At 37.4% G+C, this 12,172-nt stretch overlaps 1 protein-coding gene across 3 annotated transcripts in view; it reads right to left on the bottom strand.

Moving 5' to 3' along the window:
- diaph3 (diaphanous-related formin 3) overlaps positions 1-11,486 on the bottom strand; it is a 388,621-nt gene extending 377,135 nt beyond the window's left edge. For all 3 annotated transcript variants that reach the window (XM_077203763.1, XM_077203765.1, XM_077203764.1), the window contains exon 1: positions 10,946-11,486. In XM_077203763.1, the coding sequence (XP_077059878.1) occupies positions 10,946-11,086 (141 nt within the window). In that variant the 5' untranslated portion in view covers positions 11,087-11,486. The remainder of the gene's footprint in view (positions 1-10,945) is intronic.
- Positions 11,487-12,172: the final 686 nt, after the last annotated feature.

The following is a 12,172-nucleotide window of genomic DNA, read 5'->3' as shown; positions in this document are numbered from 1 at the left end:
GCGGACTCGCGATCTTTGAACGCGCCAGAGAGAAATGTACATTTCAGAAGGATTACATAAGCAGAGAGCAGTTTGTCTTTCGTTTTGAATTGTTCTGTTTAAAAGTAGACATTTCAATAGATATATTTCTCAGGTCTATACGCTGAGTTTCGGTTTATTTATGAGACAATTGTAGTTCTCGCCGGCGCCTCCGTTTCGAGATTATCTATTGTCTGTTATATTTACTTATTTTTTTAATCCAGGCATTTGGTTGATGAAACATTGATTAAAATTAAGATATAATTAATACAAAACGAAATTGACTTTAATGAAAGGCTTTGTGCTTTCTGTTCGAGGTCTCTGAAAGTTTTAAAGCACTTTAGTGCCGCTTTCCGAGCTTGTCACGTCCATTTTTTCCTCATAAATGCGAACACGAAAATAAAATAAATATGTTCTGTTGAGAGCCAACCCTTCTTCATCCAGTGGGTAGTAGACCATTACTTTTGATTTGCGCAGTGTAATTCACTGAATTGATTTCTCTGCTGCCAGCCTCTGTCACGTATTGTGTGACCTTGTGACTATTGCAAGCGCGCAGCTGAGAAGTCCTGATTATATTGTCTGCTATATTTACTACTTATTTATTAAATCCAGGCAATTGATTGATTAAACATTGATTAAAATGCGTGGCGCGAGCGACAAATCTCCGACAGTAAACGGATGGCCCATTCTGCTCTGTAACGGGTGCTTTTCCACGTCTCGGGTAAACAGCTGTTGCGACTCACGCGAGTAATAACGGCCGCGTCCGGTGTGTAGACACAGTGTTAAAGCTCATTCTGCCTATAAAGCTACGTTACAACATAAAGCAATATTCCAATAATTTATATAATTATAATACTTTATATAGGGCCATTTTGCATAAGAGTAGCCTAGTTTCACGTTTAGTAGGTACATTTTGCTTACTAATTTAAAATAGTATAAAAGTCTGTACATTAAAATAGTATAAAAGTCTGTACATTATGTAATTAAAAACGTTTTCATTATGATATTATAAATTTTACTTTAGTAAAAAGATCTGAGTTATTCCTCCACTTGTAGAGATTAGAGGAATTAAGACTAAAAATAGAAGATAATGTCAGTGACACTTTTGATATATTTATTGATACAAGTTGTTTTATATAACGTGACTAAATTAAAAGACAAAGTCGTTAGTGAAGATTATGCAACAGTATTTAGAATATAATATAATATAACATGCAATGCAAACTAGTTTGGTTACAGCTCAAATGTATCATTCTCATTCTATCATTCCCCCTGCCTCCATTACATATCTTTGTCACACAAGTGTTTGATCACCACATTTGATTGATTATTGCAAAACTTTTATATATTTATTCTGTTTAAATACTGTGTCTTCAATATACAGTACCCATCAAAAGTTTGTACACACCAAAGTGTGTCAAACTTTTGACTGGTACTGTACTATAATACACATAAATAATATTGCTACTGTACACAAATAATATCCGCCGATATATCGGTATCAGGCTTTTTTTAAATCGGTATCGGCCCCCAAAAATCCATATCGGTCGGGCTCTAAAACCTACTAAACTTCAGGGAAGCTTGCGCTCCAATTTTTATATTAACGACAGAGTGTTGGAACAAATGGACTAAACTGTGCTGTTAGCAGGGGAAAAATGCAATAAAATAGATCTATAAAGAATAAAATAGATCATAAGAAGAATGGCATTTACGCTAATGTTAGTCTTTCTGTTTATTTCGAGGTTTAATGTAATCAGTCGGATTCGGGCCGTATCCAGATGAGATGGTGGACCTGCGCCTAGACACGACCACAACGCATCCCTGAAGAGACAGCAGAGATTGTGTCAACTAGACTCTCCCCTGTGAAGGCCTCATCGACACGACAGCCATCGGCACTAATCCTCAACAAACCCATCTCCGTACCGGCGTGATGACTCTGACCAGATGAAACTGAATAATATTCTGAGTATTCCAATCCAATCTGACTTCTGACCTTCATTTGTCTGAGCCTGGTTTCTCACAAAGTTTTTTTCTCCATTCGGTCACCTGATGGAATTTTGGTTCCTTGCCACTGTCGCCTTTTTCACCTTTTTTTCGCCTTTGGGCCTGCTTAGTTGGGGACATTTAATTTAATATTCAACAATATTATTGATCTGCCTGCATCGACACAATTATATGAGAACTGAACTGAGCTGGACAATGAAATCACGGTTCTCTCCAGAGCGGCTAAATAAATAAAAATGAACTACATTAATAACTTTATTAAAACAAAAATGAAACATCACTGAACTTACTTAAGCTGGACTACAACAAACTTTGTTGAATTATTTTCCTGTTATCTCTGTAAAGCTACTTTGAAACAATCTGTATTGTAAAAAGCACTATATAAATAAAGGTGACTTGACTTGATCTACTACTCTCCACTTCTGAAATTCAAGGAGATTGAAGTTCTCTTCTAAAGATCATACAAAAAGTATAAACTTTACTCTGTCAGGCGCAATAGAAATATTAAATTCAGCAGAAATAAGGTGACTGAGCCAAAGCGAGTTTACATCTGTTCTGTTTGGGTAACCTATCACCTCTGCCAGGACACATCCTACCGCACGTGCATGTCTGCTTATCCGTTATCTTCATTTGTATCCATCTCTGCCTCAGTCTGGATGCAGATCTCTGGCCTTCCTCCAATCTCCAGGTTTGCGTCCGAAGGGTTATGCGGGCTGTCAGGAAGAGGAGGGGAATTGACTGGGCTGACAGCTGGTCTCCACGGATACAGCTGGGGTCGGGATAAAGAGCCAAAGGCAAGTTCAGAGCTGCATAGCAATCAGCGCATCAGGGGAGTGACAGACAGGGCCAAGAGGTTAGGAACGAGGGAGAAAGACACCATCCCCAAACCACATCACACTTTCTTCAGACCATGTCCTCAAACAGCATCAGAGACATCAGGATGATAATCTCAGGGTTACATGCAGCAGTCATTTCGGCATGCAGTGCATGCATAACAGGAGCACTGTCGACTAGCCCAAATTGAAGGCCTCACCAAAGAACATCAGGAGCGCCAGCAGTGTCCCACCATTACGATCACCACAAATATCTCAGCAGGTTCAGCTGCACCACTCTGGTTCTGCATCTATGGTGCACTGTTGCCATGGATACAAAAAATAATCTTTCGCTGTGTGTGTGTGTGTGTGTGTGTGTGTGTGTGTGTGTGTGTGTGTGTGTGTGTGTGTGTGTGTGTGTGTGTGTGTGTGTGTGTGTGTGTGTGTGTGTGTGTGTCAGAGAAAGTGGTTTTCATCATGCCAGTCATGAACGCTCATGCAGTAGCTGCTAGAGTCTATGCTCTCTCTCTCTCTCTCTCTGTTCAACAGACACTCCTACTGCAGTGGCTTAGAGTGTTCTCAGACACTGAGCACTGTCACCCCTACAGAATATCACTGTCTAGATCTACAGGGGCCATTTTTGCCTTCCAATATTAATGGACTTCCTTTCCTACAGGGTAAGAAAACATTTAAACTGTAAACTGCTTCTTGCTTATTGTGACCAGTTGTATTCTTTCAAATAGGTCCTTATTTTCACACTGATGTAAATTCAATAACCTTCCCTATTTTCCTAATATTAATTTCAAAACATTGCATTTTAGTCTACACAGCAAAACAAGTGTGCTAAGCGTGCAAAGCATCACCAACATTCATTACTGATATGGCTTCAAAGAAAGGCATGAGCTTTTTTCAATGTTTGCTGAGAGATGCAAGAACATGCAATAACATTTTGACTTCAGGTCACTGTTTGAGATGGCTTATACTGTTACAAGATTTATTTTTCTTTTGAGCATTTTAAAGGTCTAAAGGTATTTAAAGGTTAAATATTCCTTATTTAACACATCTGTACCCACTACCCAGAGATTGTGCTAACAAAAAAGTTAGTTTCCATAATTTCACTGTAAATAATACAGTGACAAATGTTTCCATTATTACAGGAGTCAATTTTGCTAGAGGTTGCACTGGTGCCACCATTAAGTTGCCCAACTGATAAGAGGTGCCATTTCTAATGCAAATGAGAAATATCAAAACGGCAAATGAAACGTCTACATAACAATTCTTTCTTAGTTGAAGCATTTACTTTACTTTTCATCTTCAATCACTTGAGAATAATGCCAAATATTGTCTGGACCTTGTTATTAGTAGCTACGTTTTGGGAAAGTTTCCTGGTCAGAGCTAGAGCTTGCCCAAATCCAACCTTGAACAAGCTGGGTATTTGTGTGTTTCTGATACTCTTTTGTTCAGGACCTGACGTGAACCTGGCACGCAGGGGAAGGGAGATGATCATCTGACGACAACGGGAGCCTAAAAACTTAGTGACCTGAGTGGGTCACTTTGTGCCTAAACTGGGAATTGGCTGTCAATTGAGACATTTTTCTGTGCCTTAACCAATCAGAATCCTTCAACCTGTCATGATGACGTAGCTTAGTCAAATTATTTAATTCAGTGCAGCTGCCAGTATTTTACTGTTAATTTGCAGGTACATATTTTACAGTGTAGGATTACTATCAAAAGCTATCTCCTTGTGAAAATCTCAAAATGCCTCAAAATATGGTCAAAGATCATATTTGACTCTTACATCTGCTTTTAAAGTCACAGTGTGTTCCAACCAACTGCTAAAACACTTATCAAACAGTCTTTTGTAGAGAATGCAAGAAAAATCATACATACAACATTTCAGGCAGTTCCAGGTAACAAGTGCAGCTACCAAGGGGAACAAGCTATCGACACTTACTTAGCTCCGAGTGTAGTATATTTGAGACCTGAGTGACAGAAGCTGAATAAAAAAAAATAACCTTTCATTACAAATTACAAATACCCACCCAAAATTTAACTCAAATACAACCGTAAAAAAGGATGAGGAAAATTGGATATAATTACTCTGGCCTTGATAGTTCCAGCTACTTTCCCTAGCATCGTTGTTTCCTGCATTTGAAAAGTCAGATCCTTTTTCATTTAGGTCAGTCAAAAGTTAACTGCACCATTAAGGCAACAGAACATGTTGTGATAAAAGAAGTGCATCACTGGCAGCTTCTGTAATTGCTTCTTCCACATCATTCTATTTAGTAAGTCCAATGCTGCCATTTGGCCTTTCAAAGAAGCAGGAGCAGCCTCCATTTCAACCCCACACCATACTATATCCTTTATCCTTGTTCATTTCCCTACATTACTAACTTTAGAGACACTTACTGTATGTGTGGATGTCGAAGTCATCCTGTGACATTCAGAAAGGAATACCAGTAAATCTCAATCAACAAGTCTTGCAGTAACACAGCGGTACTGTCTACCCATCACTGTGGGAACATTTCACGTTAAGCTGCTCAAACTCCTCCAATCCAAATGAAGGGAGGAAGAGAAAGGTCGGTGGTCTGTCAGAACAGCATGAGAATGAAAGCTCCCTGTTAAATCCATCTAGTTGCTTTGGCTCTGACGGCAACTATAAAAGCTGAATTTATTTGGGGTTGTTTGGGCATATATTCCATCTTTCCACACTCAAATATCCTTCATTTTTTGTCCTCCCAAGTGCATTCTTGAAAGTCCACAACAGAGAAATCAATCTGGTATCATAATTGCGGGGAATGAGAGCCATTTGGTTGACCCTCACCATGATATGTTCCCTTGTTGATGCAGCATTTTGGCTGTGCTGAAATATTTTTCTCACACTCGCATGGTCTCTTGCTCTGTCTCCCTCCCTTACTGGAGACAGATGGGGGAGCTGAACGTTTAGCCCAGGACAATGCCCAAAATGTCACCCAACACATTTGAACACCTGCTCTGGCACGTACTCTGCTGAATTGAGAGGTTTATGACTCAACTAAAGCAACTTCCATAAGCTGCATTAAAAAAATATTTTCAGTAACATTTGAGATTTTGAGCTTGCCGTGCACACAGGGTCCGAAATTAACACCCGCCAAGCGCCAAATGCGGGTAGATTTTCCGTTTGGCGAGTAAATCTCAAAAGGCTATCCGCCAAACTGGCTCGTGAATGTTCCAGACATTCTAGAAAGTTCCGGGAGTCTCCCGCATATTGACAGCGGGTCCCTGATGCCCACAAATTAGTTTAACCTCCTGGAACCTAGAGCGAGTGAGAGAGCGCGCACATACTGTGCTTCAAACCGTGTAGCACGCGCGCCGCAGAGGGCGAGAGACCTTGCGTGTGTGTGCGTCTGTGCCTCAGGAAGCGTGTGAACCCTCATACCTAAAATAGACCTACACTAAATATATTTATTTAACTTAAATAACTAACAAATTAAGATGACAAAAAGAAAACACTGAATCAGTTTGAAGAAGCTTTGAAAACTTTTTTTTTTATCAGACTACGTTTTTTTTCCGTCAAAAAAAATAGCAGCCTACCTCAATCCACAGCTAGTCTAGTTTTTACTTTAAATAGTAACATGTCTACATGATGTGGCTATATAGCCTACTGTTTTTTTAACCATGCAGCAAACAAACAAAAAAGATATATATATAAACAATTTTTTTAACTTTTAAACCGTTTAACTGATAGTATTAATCGGTATTTTTTTTTACTTTCGGTAAAATATGTGATACTCTTACTAAACCTTCAAATGTACTGTTATGAGCACTAGTTAGTCAAGTATTTAGACAAGTAGTCTTACTATTTGTTGCTCTGTTTTGACTTCTATGTACTCTTATACATTCAACATAATACCTTGTAAATGTACTGAAATGAATGTATATATGACACAAAAAGGCTGTTTATTATTTTGACCGATAAAAAATATGCCTGGCTGGTGGATTTTTTCATCTACCAGTCCCCGTGGCAGGTGAGCCAAAAAGTTAATTTCGGACCCTGCGTGCACATACACATGGCACAATTGCCATGACTCATTTGTCACTCTCTAGGACAGCTGAGCTTTCAATAAGACAATTTATTCTGGTTTAAGGAACATTACAGCGCAACTCCGAAGACTGTGACACACACTTTATATTGTAGTTCAAGTTTAACACAAAAGAGACAAATAAGAACATAACTGAAGATGCAGGTCTCTATTCTACTTAGCCAGCAAAGTTAACTAGCCTCTTCCTAAGTTGGCCTATTCACCTTTACATTAATAACATCTAGGGGTCTGCAAAGGCAAACTGATGTTTAACATGTCCTTTCTTCCTCTCACCTCAGCTTATCTTAAACGCTGACACAAAAACAAACTGGTTATGAAAACATGTTCAAATGTTCTTGGAAATGATCAAGAACTGCCTCAATGCCCTCTTTTTGTGGTGTTATTGTGACACCTACTGGTTAATACAAATACTTGACTTTACACAGTATTTTTTTCCAAAAGAAAAATATAAAATGTAATAAATAATAATAAGGACTCCTCTTTTCCAAACACATAATAGCTGCCAAATAACTGTTGAGAAGATAAAGGAATGGTGATTTTGTAAAAGTGAAATAGAACTTAAAATGCACCATCTTGACAAATTTCTTTTAAACAAGTAAAAAGACTAATTAAGTCTTAAATCTCATTCAAGCTAGTTAGTTCTGATTGATAAACAATAATACAATTGATAAACAATACATTATCCCTTTCCATTACAAAACCATGCATTAATGGTATCTGGATAGTGGGTATACGCATGTCGTTTCATTCAGTGCTACGCGGGGTAAAAATGACAAACCCAACTCATGATTTTACATAAACTTTGGCCAAACCCCTAATTTTGAATAAAAAGTGTCCACTCCACACTATTTGGGAAGTTTTTGAGCAGAAGCCTACTCAAAAAGATGCTCTCACAGTGAAAAGGAAGTAATTTTGTAAGAACTTCTTACAAAAAAGTAATAAAAAAAATAGTTTGACTTGAAGTCCAAGCTATACATGATAATAAAGGTTTGTGAAGTAGCCTATATGACTGTTGTAGTCAAATATCCATTCTTCACATGCAGTCAAAGGTCACTAAAACTTTCAGCAGACTAAATCCCGCTAATTATATTAAAAGGGTAAGAAACCACAGGAGAAGGACAACACAGTCTCTTCCGGGAACACAGGAGACATGGGGAGATGACAAGAGCAGATCGAGCACAGCCTGTGACCTGTCAAAGACCAATTGAGTTTCAAGACAATCCACTGCTGGAGTTAAAAGTCAGCCTGTGGTTGGACCACCTGCAGTCTGAACGGTTCATTACAAGTTCAGCAGTGAAAAAAACACAATGGGGGAAAAACTACAGAATGGCCTCGATCAGTCATAGCATTCCACAAATTCTGACAATAGACCTCATTCTGATGAAAGTGCACTTACGCTTTGCACTCGGACTCAGCAAGGGTGTGTTGATGAAAACATCTTAGGACTATTCACACTGCGCTTAACCCCGGGTTATCGTCGTTCTTAACATCACTTTAACCCCCGGGAAAGGAACATTTCACACTTGTAGGCTAATTTAAAAGTGGGGTTAGCACTGCTTTTTTCCGGGTTAAGAAACCCTGCTCCGGAGGGTAATAATAACCACTTTAGAAGTGTTAACCCCACATTGCAGTGCCAAACTTGTACAGTGAGAAACAATGCGGTGTCAGAATGTTAAAACTAGACGCTTCGCAACAGACAACCAATCGCGTAATTTGCGTGCTTTGTACAGTCATGGAAACACTGCACATTGTATATAAACAGTAAATTCAGCGATTGAGGTTGAAAAATGTTAAATGCTGACAGAAAACGCAACAATTTGAGGCAAGGGACCGTATCATTCTTACCTTTATAGTCTGAAGTATCCATTCAGTATAAACTCGACAGTACAGTCGGCAATAAGAGGATGTGCAATGCTAGAGATTTTATGTAAACAGGTCGCGTGCTGCGTTCATCCAATCAATGACACTGACCCCGCAAATATGCAAATAAGAACATTAACCCAGTGTTTAGGAATGTACAAAATGAAACTTCATCTTATGAATACCCAGGATTAATTGTTAACCAAATTATGAGCAGTGTGAAGAGTGAAGCAAGATATCCCAGGAATCAGTTTACCCAGGGTTTAGAATGACCCAGGGTTAACTATTTCAAGTATGAAAAGCCCTTGTTTAGACAAATACCACACATGCATGCATTTAGAATAACACAAAGCCCCTATTTTCAAACAGATGAGCAGTTTATGTGGAAAGCAACTAAAAAACAGTCCCCGTGTTTTGTACAAAAGCCAAGAAAAATGTGACTGCAAGAATGTGCAAACAAAAATTACTGCATTTAGCCATAACTACTGACAATCTACAACATATTCCAAAAAAGGATACAACAATTTTTCATTTTCAAAATGTTGTCTTCACACTAAAAGTATACCAAAGTTTAAGGTAACATTTTTCTAAAGACATTTATCATTTTATTTTAACACGAACACATTACATTTCTTTACTCTCCATTTTGATCAATTTAAAGTCATTTCAAATAAATGCTGTTCTTTAATACCAAGCAGAACACCCATTTTCAATATTGATATCAATAAGACATGTTTCTTTGAGCACCGAATTAGCATATTAGAATGATTTCTGAAGGATCATGTGACCCTGGATTATGCTTAAAATTCAGCTTTGACATCACAGGAATAAATTATACATTAAAATGTATTAAAATAGAAAAGTCATTATGAATTATAATAATATTTCACAATATTACTGTTTACTGTGTTTTTGATCAAATAAAAAGATCACATTCTTTCAAAAAATCTTAACGACCCCAAACTTTTGAAGGATATATAGGCTAGCTGCCTTGATATTTTACGAAGGTATTTGGGGGTTCTTGTTCTTGGCATTAAAAAGTTTGAAAACCCCTGACCTAAACAAAGACTATAGAATAACAACTAAACAACATGGTGATATGTACAAAAGTCAAAGCATATTATTTAACAGTGGCACGATGTCTCACTCATCATGTTGGGTGGGCTTTCAGAAAAAAATACTGTTCCAACACCAGCAGCACTAAACCATGACTGGATTATTCTGTCTTATCCCTGAGCTAATTTTATCCTTTGATTTAGCACTGGCAGTCAACAACTAAGTTGATGGCATTGAACAAGAGGTTAAATGTGTGTGGGTGTGTTTTTTTATCCATTTGTCTCTCTGCTGTCTGTAAAAATACAACAACAACAAAAAAAAATTGTGGTTGCTTAAATCCATCTAAAACACAGTCATCATGCAGTCAATTTGAAGAAGTATCTTCAATTTGCATAAAATAAGACATTTGATTGCTGAAGAAACAAAGAGCACTGACAGAACAGATACAGACTAACTTGACTAAGTTCATCATCAAACCTTTGTGTGTGTGTGTGTGTGTGTGTGTGTGTGTGTGTGTGTGTGTGTGTGTGTGTGTTCTGTTTTTATTATGTTCAGTTACCAACATACTTGAATCTATTTAAAGTATTTTGTTAAGGTCTTAAGCCTGGTGGTTTCTTTTAATACCATCAGGCCTTGATTTGAGGATGTTGGTGGGATGATAGATATGTTTCCTCATTTAATTAATACATGCGTGATATGCAGGGTTTTTTCTTTGCAGAAAATCATGTTGAGCTCATTCATTCAATGTTAAATTTGTCAATATTCATGATAATTATTTGACTTTTTTTTTTTTACTTGACGGTGTTGGCCAATGTATAGTGACAGGCAACATACACATTGAGAGATATGTAAAGCAGGACATTGCACTAAACTGCAATCAATGCCTCTGAACGCAAACAGACTAATGTAAAGTAATTCCTTGACACAAAATGTTTTGTAGACTGTTTTGTCCCACTAAGTTAACGTTACTCAAGAACCAGTGATTCCATTCAGCAGCAGTGTATGAATTGAACAGGGTGGGGACATAATGATTTGCTAGAATAATAACCAGATATGATGACAGAAACACGTTAAATGACAGTGGTTGTTTTAAAAATGTGTAACTTAACTTACGAATTTAGGCTTCTTCTCTCCGTCATCCCCACTTGAATTGCCCTGGGATGACACTACGACTCCAAATCCTTTCTTTCGATGCATTTTATTCTCCCTCCCTTGATTCGAACCTTCAAATCGTGGATGGCGGTAGTTATCCATATCTAGGTGAAGATATAAAAACTATTTCTACAAAGTTTCCGGGTTTAATGCAAAACTAAGGGCTCATGATATTCCAAAGGTTGACCGTTGAAAGAGACAAGCGCGAGCTCGGATTAATTTGAAGTTCGCTAACGAACAGGCACGAGACGCGTTGACAGTAGTTAGTTGTTTTCTAATAAGGCGGCTAACCACGGTAATCCAATTGCTAGTTCTTTAGATCTCACTAACACCCCGTTTCACAGCCCTAGGTTTGCGTAAGAGTTTAAAATACACTCCGATGCGACAAAATAGCCAATGTTTTTTAAATGTGTACGTTATAGGTTGTCCAAGTTAGTAAAAACTAGAGGTCGTTTGAAACACATAGAAGAAGGAGTATCCTGAATGTCCAGCAATCTGAAACTCCCGCCTCAGAATCAGCCAATGAAATGCGTTGGATTGAGCAACACGTGATGTTTGAGTAAAGAATCTTCCATAGGAAAGAACATTCACACTCAGGTAGTTAACATCCGGGCTTCACATAGGCATATTTTCTTACTTTTTACGACCAGAACTTTTTATTTGATCTATAACATAAATGTTGTTTCCGATGTGAAAGTATTAGGTTTTACTGTACTAGAGACAAAGCAATTATTAAAATATAATTCGAAAAATATTTACTTATGGTTAAATTTACTGACCAGTAGGCCATTTATGTTTTAACCAAAACCATTTTACCCAATCATTTTAATTTGTATATTCTATACTTCTATATAATATTTATCCTATGTATTATAATAATTATATATCAGAATATTAGGATTAAAAATGTATTTGTTTAGGGTCTTTTTATTATTATTTTAAGCAGTTTCACAGAAAATTGGATATAGATGATTCTATTAAAAATGTTTTTTTACAAAATTCAGACTTGATTTGAATTTCTTACTGTCAAAATACATTTGGTTTAAAAAAATCAAACAAAAATTTTAAAATTCCGTCATCATTTCAAATTCTGTCATCATTCGTTGTCCCAAAGTATGATTTTTTTTTCTTCTGCTGAACGCAAAAGAAGATGTTTTGAAGACTGTCGGTAACTAATCAGTTGATGGG

Source organism: Siphateles boraxobius, unplaced genomic scaffold (genome assembly GCF_051911475.1).
Source record: "Siphateles boraxobius isolate OS27281-9 unplaced genomic scaffold, OSU_SipBor_1 5, whole genome shotgun sequence".
Taxonomy (NCBI): Eukaryota; Metazoa; Chordata; class Actinopteri; order Cypriniformes; family Leuciscidae; genus Siphateles; species Siphateles boraxobius.
Note: the sequence above shows the minus strand (reverse complement) of the source record. Positions and strands in the feature narration are given on the sequence as shown.